The sequence below is a fragment of the Peromyscus californicus genome, unplaced genomic scaffold, assembly GCF_007827085.1.
Source record: "Peromyscus californicus insignis strain IS unplaced genomic scaffold, ASM782708v3 Scaffold_7__1_contigs__length_154581171, whole genome shotgun sequence".
NCBI lineage: Eukaryota > Metazoa > Chordata > Mammalia > Rodentia > Cricetidae > Peromyscus > Peromyscus californicus.
The window spans coordinates 64,463,292-64,486,130 of record NW_026294595.1 but is presented as its reverse complement, the minus strand read 5'-3'; the positions used below and the strand labels follow the sequence as shown (position 1 = coordinate 64,486,130).

At 34.5% G+C, this 22,839-nt stretch overlaps 1 protein-coding gene across 2 annotated transcripts in view; it reads right to left on the bottom strand.

Annotated features, from left to right (window-relative positions):
* LOC128102286 (fibrous sheath-interacting protein 2-like) overlaps positions 1-22,839 on the bottom strand; it is a 79,930-nt gene that overhangs the window by 45,151 nt on the left and 11,940 nt on the right. Inside the window, exons 9-15 of one of the 2 annotated variants that reach the window (XM_052725890.1) lie at positions 21,085-21,171; positions 14,876-14,991; positions 13,997-14,070; positions 13,324-13,405; positions 11,188-11,251; positions 3,961-4,018; positions 413-446 (exon numbers count right to left, since the gene is read on the bottom strand). In XM_052725890.1, the coding sequence (XP_052581850.1) occupies positions 413-446; positions 3,961-4,018; positions 11,188-11,251; positions 13,324-13,405; positions 13,997-14,070; positions 14,876-14,991; positions 21,085-21,171 (515 nt within the window). Of the gene's footprint in view, positions 1-412; positions 447-3,960; positions 4,019-11,187; positions 11,252-13,323; positions 13,428-13,996; positions 14,071-14,875; positions 14,992-21,084; positions 21,172-22,839 lie in introns of both variants that reach the window. The other variant, XM_052725891.1, reaches the window with a different exon arrangement.

The following is a 22,839-nucleotide window of genomic DNA, read 5'->3' as shown; positions in this document are numbered from 1 at the left end:
TTTACTCCATGGTACACCCAAGAGGCCTTCCTAAAGTATCAAGGGTATTTTTTTTTTTTTTTTGGTTTTTCGAGACAGGATTACTCTGTGAAGCTTTGTGCCTTTCTTGGAACTCACTTTGTAGACCAGGCTAGCCTCGAACTCACAGAGATCTGCCTGTCTCTGCCTCTCGAGTGCTGGGATTAAAGGCTTGCACCACCAATGCCTGGCTTTCAAGGGTATTTTTAATAACAATTTTAGACTATAAGGAAACTATTAAAATTACCTAAGAGTAAACTTCCATTACAATAAAAGGCATAGGGTATGAACAACAAATATCAGTAGATGATTGTTGATATCCAATTTACATTTTTTCTAGACTGGCATATGGTAATTAATATACTGTCTTATCAGTTAACTTTGTGATACATACTTTATTTTGCAAGCAGTTTTGGAGATTTTGCTGCCTGTAAAGTTAAAAAATAGTTATGATTTAGTTAAGTTAGGACAAATAATTTATGAACATACTTTCAAAATTCATATTATTTATTGTTTCTTTTTTTTGAGAGGTATTCTACATAAATACAAAATGCCCTAAACTTTATTTTGCTTTCTTGAATGTTCTATTTAATGTTCTGCTAAGATACGGTCCTGTAGACTCAAAATTGTGCTTTGTTTACTCAGGAGAGTAGAATCACAGTATGCAATGTATCACATAAACAATGCATGATTCTGGTGGTTGGAACTCTGATATACCTTTGACATGTCCATTTTGCGATTCTCTGGAGAGTGACACAGGATAAGAAAGGAAGGAACAGATGATTACTCTAGTCTATCTGCTAATAGAGCTGATGGAATAGTAAGTTTTCTGATCATAGCTCTCTGGTAATCTTCTATCTGCATTTTAAGATCCTATAGTCCTAACCTCATTTTGCTACATCTCACAGTAGAAAGAGAGCATGCAGATTTCTATTCAGTAACTACTGGATAGAATCCTGGGTTTCTGACTACTTTCAATGCTAACTTCAATCATCTTTATGTAATGATGTGATGGACACATCTTTTCATGTGTTGTAATTAAATTTATTATTACATACTAATAAAATGAAGGGTAGTTTTATGAATTATAATGAAGTATAAGAACTCAGTAATTAAAAATTGTGATAAATAAGTCTGAAAACTGAGTTCTGATTGTCCCAAACATGGACTATTTAAATGCCTAAGCTCTTCCTACATCCTTAGTCAAGTTAGCACTCTTTAATTTTCTTAAGCCTATACATTCCAAAATTATTTTTTCACAAGTCTAAAACAAAATTTTGAAAAAAGTCTAAATATTGCAACTTACCTGTGCAGAAAGCAAAACAAAACAAAACACTTCAATTGTTGTAGCTCAGAAATGGGTTTGGAAGCCAGGCATTATGGCTGGGCTTTCAGCTGGGTAGGAGGCTGAGGTAGGAAGATTGAGTTCATGAGCTAGGCTGGGATTATGACAAGAGAAGAGAGAGGAGAAAAAAAGAGAGAGAGAAGTAAGAGGTGAGGAGGAGGCTTAAAAAGAGAGTAAAGAAGTGGGAGAGAGGAAGGGAGAGGTAGGAAACAATAGACTACAGACTAGAACTTTTCTCAGATCTAGTTTGTTAAATCAACTCAAAGTTCCACACTTCTTTTATTTATTTGTTACTTTGCATTGTCTAAAATTTATTTTTTTTCTGTCTTAAGGCATAGAATAGAGTCCTATAGCTCTCTGCACTGACAGTCTGCCATATGTCCAAACAGGCAGCAAAGACCTATGAAAGACCTAAAGAAATAGATGAAAAGTTGGTCTTAAGTATTGACTCTATTAGCTGCCAGCATAGCTCAGTGAGTGCTGCAGTGCTTGCCTAGCATGGAAGAGGCACTTCACTAAATCCCCAGCACCCTCCAAAGGAACAATTGGATTTTAATGCCAGCCACAAGAATAAAAAATAATGGAAGAATAAAGACCCTCAAAAATTCATTCTTTTCATTAAAGAAATGAACACTGACTAAAAATAGTCAGGAACATATTTCTACAATTCTTAAAAAAATGAGGGCTTGCATCACTTCATACATATTTATTTCAGAAAGATATGAATATAATGTAGGGAGTTTTAAATTGATCTATACTGCTTCCTTAAAATAATTCATCATAATCGCAAGGAATTAATTCTGTAAATCTTGATATTTACCTAACATCTGGCATTGTTCCTTAAACACAGTGCATTTTCAACAAATGCTTGATAAATAGGTTTTAAAGATGTGCCTACTTACATCAAATCTCAAATGAAGACCATTATTGAATGGTACTTTGCCTTCAGTTTTACTGATGTATTGCTAACAAAGCAATTAATTATATGCTAATTTGATCACAATATTATTGTCCCAAACTTTTGGACTAATAAACAGTTAGTATAGGCTCTAAACTACAGTCTGTATGGCAGAGTATTTCAAACTTAATTGTCTAACGCTTAGTTTTTACAACTTTCCTCCCACTGCTAACACAATTTATCTCAATTCTCTGTCATGAATTTCCATTTTTACATTAGCAATCTTTTGCATTTACACTTTTAAAAAGGACAAATAAGTATTTGAGGGGGGTGAAAGGTGGTTGACATTAGAACAAATGTAGGGTCCCCATGGTAAAGTTTTTCATGATACATAGTTAAATTGGTACATGTGATGAGCAGGGTCTGACCAGACAGTAAAGGGGGTTATAATGTTCTTCCTTTAGCACTTATTTATCCCATAAATACAAGTAATCATTATCTGCACATGGTAGGCATCTTTCCTCCTCATTTTGCTTGTTTAGATAAGACTCATTCTTTCTGGCTGTAACAAAATGCTATGTATTCTGTGAACATTCACTGAGTTCTACATATTAACACCCATCAACATCACGTTGTAACTCTTTATGGACAATACTTAGTCTGAATATGAAAATTATTTGTCATCAGAGATCTTTTCTTTTTTTTTTTGGTTTTTCTCTGTGTAGCTTTGCGCCTTTCCTGGAACTCACTTGGTAGCCCAGGCTGGCCTCGAACTCACAGAGATCCGCCTGGCTCTGCCTCCCGAGTGCTGGGATTAAAGGCGTGCGCCACCAACGCCCGGCCAGAGATCTTTTCTTTTATATAGCCATTTACACAGGTATCTAGGTTTGTAAAGTGTATAGTTTAGTTTGTATTTCATTTGCTTTGTTGATTTCTTTTTAAGTTTTTAGCATTGGGTCACTGGGAAGACAGTCTTGTGTAAATAGCTTGCTGTGCATGAGAACCGGATTCCAATCCTGATCACACACATAAAGGCTTCATTAGGTTCAGAGAGAGACTCTGCCTAATAAAAGTAAAATATCAAAGAGAAGATGAAGACAACCAGTGATGCTGACTTCTGTCTTCTGTCTGTGCACACATGCACACACACATACTAGCCCCATATAAACATTTTTAAAAGATCACAATGGTTCTAAAACAGTAGCTGCTTCTTTTCAAGTTGAAAAAAATGCTAAAATATCTGTTCCCCAATATTTGTTTGAGAAATGAAAAAAAATTCTACCAAACATCCCTGAAGGTTTCAATTTCCAACATGAGTATTATTCTGGACAACACTGCAATTATTTTTAAGAAGGAGAAAGATGATCAAGTCATTGAAATGGTATGATGAACCACTTTATCATCCTTTAGAAGCCAATAATCTCAAAAGTCATAGGTAAATATTTCAAAGAGAAATACAAAGAAACCCTGGAGAGAAGGGCAAAGATCATGGAACAGAGAACAAAGGACTGGATAGAAGGAAGGAGGATGGCGTTCACTATGTCTACAACTTTCAAACTCAGTTTTGAAAGTTTTTAAGCAATGACGTTTCAGTAAATTGAAGTAGAACTACAAAAAGGGAAGATTTCATGTAGTCATGTACTTAAGCAATTATCAAAATATGAATGCATTATTCTATGTTAATAATTTGCATACTTACGTATTTGAGTAAACAGGAGAAGAAAAAAACCCCGGGGGTGGAGCACCACCCTGAGATCCTAAGCATCAAGAAAAAAAAAAAAAAACTATAGTTTATATTCATCCTCGTTATCTTTAAAATGGCAATATCATTGTCAAATAACCTGTTCTCACTTGTAACTGACTCATTCACAAGCTTTTCAGGACTTTCATAGCACCTTCCAAAGTTCTTAGTGCATAGTTCAATATACTGCAAAATCTGTACTCTGTATTTATCTCTCCAATGCCTGTTGATGCCTAGGTCTTCTGCATTTATTATAGGGCCTACAGACATAGAGTAAAATTTAATAGCCCACTGTAACATGCTTTCTATGCCTCTGGACTATTAATATGGCCATTTCCTTTGGAGACTTTTTATTTATACTTCTTATTTTTAAAGGTTTGGCTGAGTATGTGTTAAGTCTTTTGAAATCTTTCCTTGAAACTCGTGTAAACAAATAGATATACTTCCTTAGCTTTTGTAAAACATTCTACAAAGCTCATATTAAAGACTTTAAAGGGGCTGGAAAGAGGGATCATCAGGTAAGAGTATGTACGGCTCTTATAGAGAACCCATGTTCATTTGCTGGAAGCCATGTCAAACAGTTTACAAAGTCTTGAAACGCTCGTTCTAGAGGATCCAATACTATCCTCTAGTTTCTTCAGGCACCTGAACTTGTGCACATGCACACACAGACATACACACAAATAATTTTTTAAATAAAACATGTATTAAAATAAAAAATAAAAATCTCATTCCTATAATCACAAGTTTACTCATATATCTTAAAAATTTAATAGCTTTACCACAATATTCTCACCAATAACTATTTGTGGAATATATTATTTGGTTTTTGCTTTCTTGGCACTTGTTCATCAATCTGTTACTTATCTTATTCCATTGAAATGTCTGACTTACTTAGGATATAACACAGTGAGATTCTGCCTCTGACTGTAGTTAATAAAGACATAGACAAGGCCTTTCTGCAGAGCATCTCTACTGCTTTACTGGTAAGATGTGTAGATATATGTATGTTAATTACACAAATAAACAGGAAACAAAAGTCTTAGAATGGACTGTCAAGAGAAAATTTGTGTTTTTATTTAGGATAATTTCAAATTCAATTTAATCAGTAATTATTAATTTTTTTCAAATAAGGAATAACAAACATATATATGAAAACTATTTAAATTCTGTACTTTTTTCAGTTTTTGTGGATATCTTTTCATATATTTGGTTTTGGAGAAGAAACTGAGATTAAGAATGCACAGAAAAAAGTCACACGTGCTAGCATATACTTATAAACCCTTTTCTAGGGAGATGGACAAAGGGAGATGCGTAGAACTTTATGGTGAGTCTGCTTAGCCTGTTTCTCAAATATCAGGCCAGTGTGAATCCCTGGAAAAGAAACACACTACTCTCTCCTCTCTCTCTCTCTCTCTCTCTCTCTCTCTCTCTCTCTCTCTCTCTCTCTCTTTCTCTCTCTCTCTCACACACACACACACACACACAAATAAGTAATATGAAATTTTTCATAAACAATAATCATTACAGCAAATCACTTTTCTGAATGGGCAGGAAGTAATGATTGACTGGTCGTTTCTCAAGCCCAAGAGCTGGAATTGTTGAGACACTGGGTCCTGTTTCAGGTTGGATAGTTTGTTATAGGAACAAAAATGTACTAATACAAAGAAATATATATTGATGGATGAGTGGATAAAGAACATTGGTGTATAGAGTTATCCCTTGGTATCATTAGGATATTGGTTTAAAGATCAAGTCCATGGATCTGAAGGTACTTCATACAAAATAGCATAGGATTTTCACATAACCTAGCCATGTTGGTTTTTATGCCAGTACCAAGCTGTTTTTATTACTGTAGCTCTATAGTAGAGCTTGAAGTCAGGGATCGTGATGCCTCCAGAGGTTGTGTTATTGTACAGGATTCTTTTGGCTACCCTAGGTTTTTTGTTTTTCCATATGAAGTTGAGTATTATTCTTTCCAGGTTTGTGAAGAATTGTGTTGGCATTTTGATGGGGATTGCATTGAATCTGTAGATTGCTTTTGGTAAGATTACCATTTTTACTATGTTAGTCCTGCCTATCCATGAGCATGGGAGATCTTTCCATTTTCTGACATCTTCTTCAATTTCTTTTTTCAGGGACTGAAAGTTCTTGTAATATAGGTCCTTCACTTGCTTGGTTAGTGTTACCCCAAGGTATTTTATGTCATTTGTGGCTATAGTAAAGGGTGATGTATCTCTGATTTCCTTCTCAGCTTCTTTGTCCATTGTATATAGGAGGGCTACTGATTTTTTTGAGTTGATCTTGTATCCTGCTATGTTGCTGAAGGTGTTTATAAGCTGTATCAGTTCCTTGGTGGAATCTTTGGGGTCACTCAAGTATACTATCATGTCATCTGCAAATAGGGAAAGCTTGACTTCTTCCTTTCCAATTTGTATCCCCTTAATCTCCTTATGTTGTCTTATTGCTCTGGCTAGAACTTCAAGTACTATATTGAATAAGTATGGGGAGAGCGGACAGCCTTGCCTCGTTCCTGATTTTAGTGGGATTGCTTTGAGTTTCTCTCCATTTAATTTGATGTTGGCTGTTGGCTTGCTGTAAATTGCCTTATTATGTTTAGGTATGTTCCCTGTATTCCTGATCGCTCCAAGACCTTTATCATGAAGGGGTGTTGGATTTTGTCAAATGCCTTTTTTGCATCTAGTGAGATGATCATGTGTTTTTTTCTTTGAGTTTGTTTATATGGTGTATTACATTGATGCACTTTCGTATGTTGAACCACCCTTGCATCCCTGGAATGAAGCCTACTTGATCATGGTGGATAATTGTTTTGATGTGTTCTTGGAGTCTGTTTGCCAGTATTTTATTGAGTTTTTTTTTTTTTTTTTTTTTTGGTTTTTCGTGACAGGGTTTCTCTGTGTAGCTTTGTGCCTTTCCTGGAACTCACTTGGTAGCCCAGGCTGGCCTCGAACTCACAGAGATCCGCCTGGCTCTGCCTCCCGAGTGCTGGGATTAAAGGCGTGCGCCACCACCGCCCGGCTTTTATTGAGTATTTTTGCATCAATGTTCATGAGGGAGATCGGTCTGTAGTTCTCTTTCTTTGTTGTATCCTTTTTTGGTTTAGGAATCAGGGTAATTGTAGCCTCATAGAAGGAGTTTGGCAACGTTTCTTCTGTTTCTATTGTGTGGAAAAATTTAAAGAGTATTGGTATTAACTCTTTGAAGATCTGGTAGAATTCTGCGCTGAAACCATCTGGTCCTGGGCTTTTTTTTGCTTGGGAGACTTCTAATGACTGATTCTATTTCCTTAGGGGTTGTTGGACTATTTAAATAGTTTATCTGGTCTTGATTTAACTTAGGTATATGGTACCTATCCAGAAAGCTATCCATTTCTTTTAGGTTTTCCAGTTTTGTGGAGTAGAGGTTTTTGAAGTATGACCTGATGATTCTCTGGATTTCCTCAATGTCTGTTGTTATGTCCCCCTTTTCATTTCTGATTTTATTGATTTGGATGCTCTCTCTCTGTCTTTTGGTTAGTTTGGATAAGGGCTTGTCTATCTTGTTGATTTTCTCAAAGAACCAACTCTTTGTTTCATTAATTTTTTGTATTGTTCTCTTTGTTTCTATTTTATTGATTTCAGCTCTCACTTTGATGATTTCCTGGTGTCTATTTTTCCTGGGAGACTTTGCTTCTTCTTGCTCTAGAGCTTTCAGTTGTGCTGTTAAGTCACTAGTGTGAGATTTCTCCAACTTATTTATGTGGGCATTTAGTGCTATGAATTTCCCTCTTAGCACTGCTTTCATAGTGTCCCATAGGTTTGGGTATGTGGTATCTTCATTTTCGTTTATCTCTAGGAAGTCTTTAATTTCTTTCTTTATTTCTTCCTTAACCCATTGGTGATTCAGTTGAGTGTTATTCAGTTTCCATGAGATTGTATGTTTTCTGTAGTTTTTGTTGTTATTGAAGTCTAACTTTAGACCATGGTGGTCTGATAGAACACAGGAGGTTATTCCAATTGTTTTGTATCTGTTGAGATTTGTTATGTGGCCAAGTATGTGGTCGATTTTAGAGAAGGTTCCATGGGGTGCTGAGAAGAAGGTATATTCTTTTTTGTTAGGATGAAATGTTCTGTAGATATCGATTAAGTCCATTTGAGTCATGACATCAGTTAAGTCCTTTATTTCTCTGTTAAGTTTCGATTTGGGAGATCTGTCCAGTGGTGAAAGTGGGGTGTTGAGGTCTCCCACTATTAATGTGTGGGGTTTTATATGTGGTTTAAGCTTTAGTAATGTTTCTTTTACATATGTGTGTGCCCTTGTGTTTGGGGCATAAATGTTCAGAATTGAAACTTCATCTTGGTGGATCTTTCCTGTGATGAGTATGTAATGCCCTTCTTGATCTCTTTTGATTGATTTTAGTTTGAAGTCTATTTTGCTGGATATCAGGATGGCTACACCCGCTTGTTTCTTAAGATTGGAAAGTCTTTTCCCAGCCTTTTATTCTTAGGTAGGTAGTGTCTATCTTTGAATTTGAGATGTGTTTCTTGTATGCAAAAGAAAGATGGGTCCTGCTTTTGTATCCATTTGTAAGCCTATGTCTTTTTATAGGTGAATTAAGTCCATTGATATTGAGGGATATTAATGACCGGTGATTGCTCATTCCTGTTATTTTTTGGTGGTAATGTGTGTGTACTTGTCTTCATTGGGGTTTACTGCTGTGGCTTTATCTATTGCCTGTGTTTTCAAGGGTGTATCTGACTTCCTTAGGTTGGAATTTTTTCTTCTAGTGCTTTCTGTAGAGCTGGGTTTGTGGATAAGTATTGTTTAAATCTGGCTTTGTCTTGGAATGTCTTGTTCACGCCATCTATGATGATTGAAAGTTTTACTGGGTATATTAGTCTAGGCTGGCATCCATGGTCTCTTAGTGTCTGCATTACATCTGTCCAGGTCCTTCTGGCTTTCAAAATCTCCATTGAGAAATCAGGTGTTATTCTGATGGGTTTGCCTTTATAAGTGACTTGGCCTTTTTCCTTTGCTGCTCTTAATATTCTTTCTTTATTCTGTACGTTTAGTTGTTTAATTATTATGTGGCGAGGGGACTTTTTTGGGGTGTCTAGTCTGTTTGGTGTTCTATAGGCTTCTTGTATCTTCATAGGCATTTCCTTCTTTAAGTTGGGAAAGTTTTCTTCTATGGTCTTGTTGAATATATTTTTTGTGCCCTTGAGTTGGTATTCTTCTCCTTCTTCTACCCCTATTATTCGTAGGTTTGGTCTTTTCATGGCGTCCCAAATTTCTTGGACATTTTGGTTCATGACTTTGATGGCTTTAGTGTTTTCTTTGACTGATGAATCTATTTCTTCTACTGTATCTTCAATGCCAGAGATCCTCTCTTCCATATCTTGCATTCTGTTGGTTATACTTGCATCTGAATTTCCCGATCGTTTACTCAGATTTTCTATTTCCAGCATTCCCTCTGTTTGTGTCTTCCTGATTTTTTCTATTTCCCTTTTCAGGTCTTGGACTATTTCCTTCATTTGTTTCATTGCTTTTTCTTGATTTTCTTTCAGTACCTTATTGTTTTCTTCCAGGACTTTATTGTTTTCTTCTAATTTGTTTGCCCTTTCCTCTGGTTGTTTACAGCGTTCTTCCCATTTTTTTTTTTTTTTGTCTTTTCCTCTACACAAGCCTCTACCTTCTTCATGATGTCATTCATAAGGTTTTCTTCTGCTTCTTCCAATTTTTGATGTTCAGGTCTAGATGTTGGAGGAGGGCTAGGTTCTGGTGATGCTGTATTGCTCTTCATTTTGTTGTATGTATTTCTGCCTTGACATCTGCCCATCTCCTTGTGGTTTGTTCTTTGTCTTATCAGCGCCCTTGGTTCAGATGGAGCTGACAGATTCAGGAAGTCTCTCTCTTGTCCAGATGGGAGCTCTCTTGTCTAAATGGGAACTCCAGGGCAGGATGGGAGCTCTTCTCTCTCTCTCTCTCTCTCTCTCTCTCTCTCTCTCTCTCTCTCTCTCTCTCTCTCTCTCCCAGAAGGGAAGTCTGGGGCAAGATGGGAGCTGGGGGCCAGCCTCTAAGTCTCAGGAAGTGGTTGGGGTCTTGGGCAGATGGGCGTGGGGGCAGGGCGTGGAGATTGCAGGGTCTGCCGGGGGTCTTGGAGAAGGGGATCCTTCCAGATGGGGCTAGAAGGGAACCTCTGTCCAGAAGGGAAGTCGGGGCAGCATCGGCGCATGCCTTTTATCCCAGCACTCGGGAGGCAGACGCAGGCGGATCTCTGTGAGTTTGAGTCTAGCCTGGTCTACAAAGCGAGTTCCTGGAAAAGTGCAAAGCTACACAGAGAAACCCTGTCTCAAAAAACCAAAAAAAAAAAAAAAATAGCAGGAGATTAAAACAAAATATTTGAAGTCTCAGAGGACATTGAGAAAGAGAGGGCAGAAAACTGTAGGAGCTGCAGGGAGAGGCAGTGTGCTGTGCCACTGTGTCTCCTAGGAATGTCAGGTGCTACACCCATAAATTCTCACTGACATAACTGCCTAGATATAAACAGAACAAGGACAATATAACAGATATTCTAAAGTGGGGGGGTGGGGAAAGTCCAGGAGGCCTGAACCCTACACAAAAACTATGGGTACCTGGTGAATGTTGACAGCAGGAGAAAGAGTCTTCCTCAAGGATGAGCATATCAATTACTCAACCCTGAGAACATACATACAAGTAACATTATACAGAATAAGCATATTGTACTTATGTACTTAGAATTATATCTGTATATTTTAATGAGAGGAAGGAGAGGTATATGGCAGATTTTGAAGGGAGGAAAGGAAGGGGGAAATGATGTAATTATAGTCTAATCTAAAAAATAAAAGAAATAATAAGAATCATAAAACTCTCTTTCCTCATGACTCAAATAACACAGTTCCAGGTATTCTCTTCATACAGTATATGGCTTTTATACATTCATTTATAAACTTGGTTTGTGTGTTTGTCAAGACTATTTCTTCTGTTATAGGGTAAAAGCTCTGGGTAACATCCTGGCTATGTTTTCCTTCAATGTTCAGTACTCTGCACAAGACCTAGCAGAAATCACTGCATTAATACATTAACTGGCAGAGCATTGTAATGGGAATAAGTGACAGGTGAAAGAATGTTTTAATAGCTGCATGACTTCCTGCTGATATTTACCTGGTTCACCAACATAACTTGATTTCTTGCTTGGCTTTCCATTCCAATCACCTTTCATATGCTGCTACATAAACAACAAAAAGAGAGATTTCTCTAAATTATTATCATCAACTTATATTTATATGTTTATTTAAAAAAATGAATAATGTTAAATTTCTCAAAAATCTCCATTTGTAAGAAATATTCATGTTTTGTGCTTATGTTATACTTATTATTTATACAATTAAAATTAACATATTTATAAAAAATGTCTACAATACTCACACATCTGATGATTTTCCAACTTTGATACTCAGCATGTAGTTGTATTCATGTCAAATACAGTATCATTATACAATTTAATGAAATTAAATTGTATTAATGGGCATTAGGAGTGAAAACTGAAGATTTAGATAGTTAAGAGGAAGGTTCTGTGTTCCTGCTATGATACTACTTCCCTATAAATATAGCATTTTCTGGTAACCCTAAATTAACTACATGAAGGCAAAGAAAACAATCAACTTAAGTAGCACTGCAGGATATTTTTGAAAACAGCAGCTCAGTGGTACTGAAAAAGAGCATGTCCCCTCTATGAGTGATTGTGAGTTTCTCTACTTTTCTGGGCACTCAACCTGATTGCAGAAAAAAGAATCATAACAAAAAGTATCTTCATTTTTCAATATTTGAAATGTGAAAGCAAGTAATGAGAAAAATGTCTGACAATTTTAGGTTTCACACAGTGTGCCAGAGAACAATTAAACTTTTTTTAAAGATTTATTTATTTATTTATTTATTATTTATTTATTTATTTATTTATTATGTATATAGTGTTCTGCGTACATGCCAGAAGAGGGCACCAGATTGAATTGTAGATGGTTGTGAGCCACCATGTGGTTGCTGGGAATTGAACTCAGGACGTCTGGAAGAGCAGCCAGTGCTCTTACCCTCTAAACCATCTCTCCAGCCCACAATTAAACTTCTTACCATAAATTTGGTATCTGTGAACATCTGCTACCCATTTGGGAGTGATATGGAAAGTGAGTAAAGCATGCAATACTTAGAAAGTTCAGTAATGCAGTTTACACATACTATTTTTGTGTCCTGATATAAATTGTTTCCTTGTTCTTTACTGAACATTATCTGGATGTAGCACAGTGATGTTCTCATTTTGTAGTCTTGAGTATTGTCATAATCAACCTACAGAGTATATTATCATGCCATTTTTTTTTACAATCCCATGAATAAACTTGACACATGCTTTTTGGCCTCTTGTTCCTTGTAATGTTTTGAAAATGTACAAAACAAAGATGTGTGCTACAGTGTGTTTTAAGGTATTGTTTTAACAGGCCTTCTTGATTTCTTAAACGTTAGAGGCTTTAAAATATGGTAAACAATGTTACTATTCCAACAGTTAAAATTTTTCCTGATTGTTAGCTTATTTAAAAGAGCTAGTGACACAGCAGATTAGTGAACTAACTATGCAAAACTACAGTTAACAAATATTTATTTATAATAAAATGTGTCACAGAGATATACCATCATGGTAAGCATAATACAGTTTAGATATTCTGCATTACTTTTTATTCTGCATTATTTGATATCAATTGTTATGCATTGTAAGTCACATAAAATGATAACATTTTCTACTTTTATATGAAGAATTCATTTGGAGATAATCTATCAAATATCTATTAAAATTGTTGAAAACTATGTAAACTCCTTAGCATAGTGAATCAATTATTACCATAATATTGGAACTGAGGATATTGATTTTATTCCTAAGATAACAGGTTGACAATTTATAGATAATATTTATTTCATGTGAAATGGCTATACACTTTGATACCCACTGATAACTTTCCATAAGAAGATACCTGATTACTGATAAAAATGCTAAATCAGTGTTATAACAAGCCACCAAAGAAGCTCAGTTAATTCCTCTGTGGGTTCCATGTATGCAATAAATATTACACCTTGTGGATTGTATTTAGACACCCTGATCTTGAGTTATTACATTTTTACAATTGTACGATAAATTTCATGGAATGAAGTTATCCTGTAAGGTTAACTTTCATATAATATATGGCATTTTCATATATTAAAATGACCATAAGGTATCTTATTTATTGAATTTAGAGTAAATTTAATGTTACATACCTCTTCTTTTTGAGGACACAAAGATGAATGTGAAAGTCTATTAGTCTTTGTGGGTGAATTTTGTGCTGGAATAATTGACTCTCTCGTTGATGTGTTTCCAGGAACTACAGAGATAAGAGATAGCTTTAAGTATGAATGTACCATAGTGCCAAAGGTGAATCACGACTTGCAGGCTTGCTCTAGCATTCTCTTCACTAAGCTGCTACACTGACTAGAATAATCAAAATCAGCAATCTATTTAAGCTAAGGAACTTCTTCAAAGATAGCATCTTTTTTGGATGTTCACTGCCTAAAAATGTCACTTCTTCCCAGTTGCATCCAATGAAAAATCTGAAACCCTTATCTTTTGATGACCACAACCACTTAGTCTCATGAAACTAACAGGGCCCACTGACAAAATGGATTGTTTTAATTGTATTCAGTCTGCAACAACAACTTATTGATTGTATAAAGAAATAAAGCTATATTTTAAATTGATTTTAGGAAAAGGGCATAGAAGTGATAAAAAGCTGTTTTAAGAAGTTGTTTTCACAGCAAGATCTATGGTGAACTAAAAAGAGGAAGAAGTGATTAGGGGAAGGGTACTTCAATATTTAAAAAGTCAAACTAATCATTCCTTTTAAAATTAGACAAAACAGCTTTTAAAACCATACAATGGAGTCCAACTATGTACTTAATAACAGAATAATTAGTACTGTTCATAATCTTACCTTTTTCATCACTTATTTTTTTTGTTACTCCATTTGTCTATATGGCAAAATATTAAAGAGAAAAATATTCATTAGTAACAGTACTTCAGGAAGAGATTCTGCCTTATGTCAGGAAACCAAATGAATCTAGATGTTTTTCTACACTTCATGTCCAAAGTTTGTCATAAAAAGTGTAGCAAGCACAGTGAATATACTTAACTTCCAAGGACACCTTTCGCCATCTCAAATTTAGTTCAATATTGAGCTCAATTTATAGCAATATAGGTCTTACTCCTCTTCTGTCTGCCCTTTATTTAAAGGCACAGTGGGCCACTTGATGGATAGTTCTCCAACTTAGTCATTCAACTGTATACAGAGAAATACAGTTCTAACAATTCAAACCCCAGGCAACACTATAAGCCTTACTTAAAGTACTCCTTCCAACCAGAGCCAGAATAAAAATTAGTCACCCCAGGTTAGTGTAACATTTTCGATGTTTATGCCTAATTAGTCAATGTGTCCTTAAGATGGGCGTTGCCTCACTAGCCTTTGCATTCAGTTGACTCAATTTTCTTACTTTCTCATGTTTAGCTTATCCCAGTGCTTGGTCAAACACATGAGCATAGATTTCTTATATTACTAGTAAATAGCAATGTTATCATCACTATTGATAATGGGCTTTGGATTTGTTCCTGTTAAATGTCACAATACGTGAATAATAAAGCTTGTCCCTGAATGGGATCACTTTTTCTTGCAAGAACTCATTTCCCCTAATAATACCAGGTTAGTAAAAGAGATAACACATGTGAATAAAACTTAGGCAGATGAAGTAATACTAACCACATAATTTGAAATATTTTTACCTTTTGTTCTGAGCTACTGTTCTGTACCACTGTTTGATATGCAACTGAGGATCCTGATATTTTTGTAATGTTCTTTGAACTACTCTGAGACTGATTAACAACAGTTGATACTTGTCCTAGGAGTAAATGAGAAAGAAAACCTTTGTTTTTGGACATGTTGTTAAGTGTAACAAATTGTGTTTTCTTAAACTAATTATTAAAATTGAAATATTCATTAGTAACAATACTTCCAAAAGAAATACAACTGAAAGCATCATTCAATCAATAATATATTAGGATTACTCATATATGTGCTCCCCTGGATAGTTGTAATCCATCCATCTTTCTAGTCCCAAGAGTACTGATCTATAACGCTTAAGGATAGTTTGTATTTTCTGAAATGTTACATGAATGCAATTATACAGTGTGTGCACTTTTCCTTTATTTTTATTTTGGGGGAAGTAAAATCATTCTTTTTATGCAGCATAATGCTGTTTAGGTACACCACACTTTGTAGTCTACCATGAGTTCATGGACATCTCAGTTGTTTTCAATTCCAGCCATTTCTAAAATAAACTTCTGTGAATTTTCATACACAACTATATATACATATATATATATAACATATAAATAGATCTATATATATAGAGAGAGATCTATAAAAGTATTGATCTGTCTCTAATCTATTTCAGTTAAATTGAATAAAGCTTTATTATAAAACCTGCTTTACCACATGGTAAATATAACTTTACGTAACCTAAAAAACTTTATCAAAGTGATCAGCTTATTTTAATATTAATCACCAAAGGATCATAATTTCTCTTCTTTCTCTTTCACATATTCCTGTCAATACTTAATAAGCAGAGAAAACCATTCATTTAAATATATATTAAGAAAATAAAAAAGTAATAATAAAAACAGCAATTTAAACTCAGTAAAAATGAAAAACAAGACTGACTAGGGAAAGAAAAGGACATAAATAAACACAGCAGAGTCTACAGATAATCACCAAATGATTAAGAAAGGAGAGTACAATACAAAATGCATGATATGAAAACATGCATTAAAGACAATGATCTTGAAAACTCACATATCAACTCCTACTTATGAACAAGTAAAAATAGGAAAAAATTGTTGTCTAATAAGTAAATATAATACTAGTCTAAAAACATTTTCTACAAAACGATCCCAGACACAAATTGCTTTTTGGGTTTATGTGACTTCATAGAATTAAAGTCAATTTCCAAGGGAAATTAAATTTACACAAACTTTTAAAACACTGAAGTGCAAACATTTCTCAACTCCTCTTGTTTTTAATTGGCATGTACACTTTATACGGTGCTGGGCTTAATTTATATATAATATAAAATTATATATTCTATGTATCTGCATAAAATCTAGGATCCACAAATGGGCAAAAACATGCAGTATTTCTCACTGAGTCTAATTTAATTTGCTTAATATAATTTTCTACAATTGCATATATATTTTTGCAAATGACACAATTTTGTTCTGTTTTTGACTAAATATATTTCTGTTGTACATATATACCATATTTTCTTTATTCTTTTGTTGAAGGACACCTATTTTGATTTCGTAATTTATTATGAACAGTACTGAAATAAACATTGATGTGCAAGTTTCTGTATATGTTTTAAGTTTTTAGTGTAAATGACCAAAAGGGATTTAGCTAGTTAACATGGTAGAACTTTATTTAATTTTTTTGAGAAACATCCATACAGATTTTTACAGTGACTGAATTAATTTATATTCCCACCAGCATGTAAAGACAGAGTTTCTTTTATTTTTAATCCACATCCTCATCAGCATTTGTTATTTGTGTTTAATGATTGGAATTCTGTCTGGAGTGGGAAAGAATGGCAGTGTTTTGATTTGCACTTCTCAAGGTGTTTTGGCTTACATTTTTCTAATGATGTTGACCATTTATTTCATCAGTTTGTTGGCCATTTATGCTTCATCTTTTGAGAAGTGCCTATGTATTAATTTATTTACATGTTGTATTGGTCAACTTCCTGTTTTGTGTGCATACACACACACACACATATATTCCAAATGCTAATCCAGATTAGATGTGTAGTTAGAAATTATTTTATTCCATTTAGTACACCATTTCATCACTCTATGGTCTAGAAACATTTTTTTTGGAGAGTGAAGTCATTTAATTCTGTGCAAACACATTTGGTAATTCTTGTTAAATCCTTGTCTATGCCTATGTCTTTAAGCATATTCCCTAATTTTTACCTAAGTTTCAGATATTTTACATTATTTGATATATCTGGAATTGAATTTTGTATATGGTAAGAAATAGACATCTAGTTTATTCTTCTACTTGTAGATATCCAGCTTTCCCAGAACCATTTGCTGAAGACAATATCATTTTCTCCAATACATATTTTTAGCCTCTTTGTAAAAAGTCAGTTGACTATCTGGTAGTGTGGGCTTATAGGTTCTTCTGTTTTATTCCATTATTCTATATGTCCTTTTTTGTAGCAGTGTCATGTTGTTTTTGGTATTATGGTTATCTTAGGTTTCTACTGTTGTAATAAAAACCATGACCAAGAGCAACTTTGGGAAAAGGGGTGTATTTCATCTCCCATTGTAGTCCATCAAGAAGGAAAATCAAGGCAGGAACTCAAGGCAGGAACCTGAAGGCAATAACTGAAGCAGAAACCATTGGAGGAGTGCTGTTTATTGGGTTGTTCCTCGTGGCTTGCTCAGTTTCCTTTTATGTACACCCCAGGATCACCTGCACAGGGATTCACTTTCCACAATTAGCTGGATCTTTCACATCAATCATAAATCAAGAAAATGCCTCATAGGTTTGTGTACAGGCTAAAATAATGAGGATATTTTCTCAATTGAAGTTTCTTCTTTACAGATTACTCTAGCTTTTTTTCAGTGTACAAAAATCAACCAGAACAATGGCTCTGTAGTATGACTTCAAATTCAGTATGGTGCTACTTTCAGCACTGTTTTTGTTCAGGATTGTTTTAGATATTCAGGGTCTTTTGTGCTTACATTTGAATTTGGGGGATTATTTTATCTATTTGTTTCAAGAATTTCACAATAATTTTGATAAGGATTACATTAAACTTGTAGACTGATTTTGATAGTATAGCCATTTCCACAATATTAATTATGATGATCCATAACTTGAGAGGTCTTCCAATTTTCTTGAGTCTTCAATTTCTTCAGTATTTTAAAGTTGTCATTGTAGAGTTCTTTTGTTTTCACGATTATGTTTACTCCCAAATATTTTATAAGCTTTTGTGAATGGCGTTGTTCTTTTTGCTTTCTCAGCATGTTTTATATTATGATAAATGTATACTATATATTAGGAAAGGCCTTCTGGAGAAACTATGCTGACCATACATCCCTCTACATTCTCAAAGGTGTCCAAAGAGTTTGTTGTTAGAGCCTTTTTTATCTTCTTGTACATAGATTAACACTGACGACAAATAATGAGGATGCTCCTTCTTTCTTTACCATTTATATCATTTGTATTCTTATCTTTTCTTATTGCTTTAGCTAAGACTTCAAGCATGATATATATATATATGGGATTAACATGTAGGCAACATATCCTTTTCTTTACTTGATGGAAAAGCTTTGAGCTCTGAACTCAGCATAATTTTAGGTACAGATTTGTCACACATAACCTTTCTTGTGTTAGACATGTTTCTTCATAACTCTTTCTATGAGGTTATGAGGGATTTTTGTCAAAAATCATATTTTTGTCTATTAGATGTTATGATATGTTACATTTATAATAAAAATCATAATGAAACCTATTGTTTTATAATTACCATATACTAATAAAGAAGATGAAAACAAAACAGAGCAGAAAACTAAATTGGAGTTCATTCAAAGAGGGCAGGCAAAGGCATAACAACCTAATTGTTATTCTGTTCAATATAGATTCAAACTAAGTTGAAAAGTTTTCTGACATTTGCTACTGTCGAAAAATGTAAACAGTGATTAATTATTTGATGATATGGAATTATGAAGTATTAGTATGTGTGATGTAATAATGGTATTTTTATACCATATCTTTAAAATGTTCACTATTTTTTTAGAATACATATTGAAATACTGATGATGATGATGTTATAAGTGTGATGGGCTTCAAAACGATTTGGCAACACAGAAATGTTGAAGCCATAGTTAAAATGGCTCATGAATTGTTGAAAATGATAGTCATGACCACACAAAGCTTCACTGTCACCTCCTCAGTTTTATTTGTATTTAAATTATTTAATAGGAAAAGCTTAAAAATCTTTAAAAACTATAAAAATATCTGCCAAAGGGGAAAAAATCAATGCTGATTTTAAATATCAATGCACAGAAGACTGTATATAGTATCATATTAGAAATATTATATAAACAGTAATTAAAATATCATAAGTATTTTGTCAGAATTATGAAAAAAATGAACTAGAATATTTTGCCTGTGTGTAGGCATGTGTGTGTTGTGTGTACATGCCCATGATGGTGTACATATGCTTACATTGTGTGTATTCAAGTGTGTGTACAGGTATGTGGAGGTCTGAGGTCAATGACGAGTGTCTCCTTTGATCAGGTTCTACTTTAATATTAGGAACCAGAGTTTCTTACTGAACATGGAGTTCATTTATTCTGCTGGCTTCTGAGGCCTAGGCATCCATTTATCTCTGCCCCCCCACCCCCCCAATCCTAGCACTGGAGTTAGGAACTCGGGACTTTAACATAACTGCTGGGAATCTGAATTCAAGTTCTTGTACCTGTGTGACAAAACTTCAAGGACTGAGCCATTTCCCTAGTTACAGATGGGTTTTTAAAAGTATAAAAACAATCAACTGCCAACCTGAAGTCTATTTTAAATGAGAGTAACAAATTTCAGGAGTAAAGATAAAGAGATTATGATATTAAAAATAACAGCAGCAGCAAAAAACTAGGCTCATTTGCTGCTAGAAAGGCTGGCATATATGAGACACCACAGAAGACTGAGGTGGATGAAATGACACTAGAAACATAATCTAGAAAAATGTATTAAAGGGAAAAGCCATGGTAACTGTCATGGTAAACAATATTTTTCCCTTAATAAGTTTACAAAACATACTTCATAATTAAAAGGAAAATTTACCACATTATCTAATTTGATATTGGATGTATGTAGATGTAGTACATGAGAAAATTCTGAAGGAGAAGAATATTAGGTTATAGTAACAAGAATGCTATATTCCAGTGAAGGAGTTACAATGATGACTCACTTGTTTATTCTAAAAAAAATAATATTATGCCCTAGAATATCTCTGATAAAACTGCTCAGAAAGCATAATAAAAACAATAGCCAGGCTGTTAACCAACTTGCAAATAGGCATAGTGTTCTGGTGTCTTATGTTTGTAAACAGGGCAAGGGAAGCTGAGGCACAGGGACTGCTAGAAGTTTGAGGCCAAGCTGGACTGCAAGATGAGACTCTGAAAACAACAACCATAATGACAAAAGACATGTTCAATAGTATTAAAGACTGAAGTAGCCATAGTTAGCTGTGATAACTGTTGGTAGATGAAGAGTAAGATTTCCTTAGGGGCTATGGTATGTTGCCCAAACTCTAATAGGAGGTTGAGAAAAGCTAACTGGGGGTGGGGTTGGCTTTTGCATCCTAGATGCTGCCTCACCCCCAGTGACACTCCTTTTACAACAAGGCCACACCTACTAACCCTTTGCAAACAGTTGTACTAACTAGAGACCAAGCATTTTTTTTATGTTTATCATTAGAGTACTTCTTGTTTAGCGGCTCATGGTATAATCTGGTGAGCTTAAATGAAGAACAAAAAGTGACACAGCCTAACAATGGTAGAAAGGGATACTTCAATAAATGTTCATTTTATTGTGGAGTCAATGAATTTAGCTTCTGAAATATTCCTGAGTTTTCTAAAATCATTCTGAGAATATAAAGTACAATCAGCCAATTTGTATCTATAATTAATAATAGTAAATCCTGCATCGAACTGTTCTTAAGTGAAAGTTCACTGAACAGATAAAAACACTAAATGAGTTATCTAGAGATTAAATTCTGAAAGCAGTACATGGCAGGCAGCCTCAAAAATCAGTAATTCATCAGAATAAACTAAAGCTTCATGTGCATTCAAGTGAAGATTACCACCAACTCAGTTTTCTCCAAAATCACTACTTTAAATATTTGATATTTACTAAAATATTCAATTACCTGATGTTCCTTTTAATGATTCCTGATCACCACCAGGATAAACTACTTTTATATCATCAAACTGCTTCTTTTTCTTCTTTATAAAAGCTTAAAAATGTAATAAGACATATTATTAGTAGTGATAATTAAATTAGCCAAGATCAAATATCCATTTGTGCTCAAGAGGAAATAAGTCATTGTTAATCTATATTTGTTATATAGAAGACATAGAGGAGAAGATAGAGAAATGTCAAATGGGAGGAGATAATTATTTCTGAAAATATTATTCCTTTAACTTAAAAGATACTTGGAGAGACTATTTTTTTTTATTTTTGAAACAAGGAAACCTGCACCATAATCTACTGAAGCATGTAGTTTCCTTTCTGGAGGAATGCATACCAGCATAAAGACATTGATGAGGATTTATCAGCCCACAATGACTATGAGATTCTTGAATTTGACTTAGAGATGAATAAAAGCAAAAAAAGATAGATGTGTGTATATATGTATACATTTGTTTTCTGCTTAGTAGAAGATGTTACTACAGTGCTAACAATTGTGAAATTGATGTCTTTATTCCTCATCACTTCAATATTATGGAAATATTATTAGTATACAATGTTCTAAGGAATATATGATGTAGCAATGCTTAAGAGTGCTACTTCAGGGGCTGAACAGATGGTTCTGAAGTTAAGATCACTTGTTGCTCTTGTGGAAGACCTGGGTTTGGTTCCCAAGGCTCACATGATGGTTCACAACCAACCAGTTCCAAGGGTCTGTTTCCCTCTTCTAACCTCCAGAGATACCAGGTATGCACATGGTATGCATACGTGCATACAGGATAAAATACACATAAAATTAAAAAAATTAAATGTTTGGAAAAATTGACAATTCACATCATTTCCCTATTACATGACAACAAGATATTGGGTTGTACAAAGCCATTAAAGTGATTTGTAATCTGAAGCACAGGGCTGCATCTACCAAACTTACTTAGTAGATTTATTTTTCTCAAAATTTTATGACAAGCAAAATTAGATGTTTAGTATTAGAGCAATTGAAATTATTAGAAATCTGTAGCTATATAGAGTATTGCAAACTTCCAGTGAGTCAAAGAAGATGGATCATGCAATTTGCCATTATCAAGACATACCTGACTGGGTGTAAACCGAGTGTGAAGGATTAGAAAGAAAAAGTGAGTAGGCGATAGTAGGCTGAGAAAAAGGACACAGAGAGGCAACAAAAGGGAAACAATCTGTTTAATAATGGTCAGTATTCCTATATAACAGAGCTATCAATGAAGACTTACTACTATGCGCCAAAATTTTGAACATCTTCATAGATGTTGTTTAGTGTATTATGTTCAGTTTTAGAGGGGAAAAGTGTCTGTGAAATGTTAAATAACTTGCCCAAACCACTAACAGGGATTGAAAATTGTAAAGGAGAAGTAAGAGGAAGAGTTGGGCAGTAGCAGTCTGGCTCCAGAGCCGGTACACTGTACCAGTCGAGGACAGTTGTCATCCTCAAGCATATAGTGCAACATGAAATCTAGAAGTTTAAATAAGGACTGGACTCACATGGTGAAAGATGCTTGCATACACCATTTAAACTGAATTTAATGGGAAACAGCTTGGGTCAGCAGACGACATTATCAGAATTAAATAGAGGCACAATATGGGTGGAGGAAGGTAAAAGCAGAATCGAATTAAGAGCACTTAATAAGGTAATTGAGTCACATAAGAAGGATCTGAACTGAAGTGGGATTGAGAAGAAACA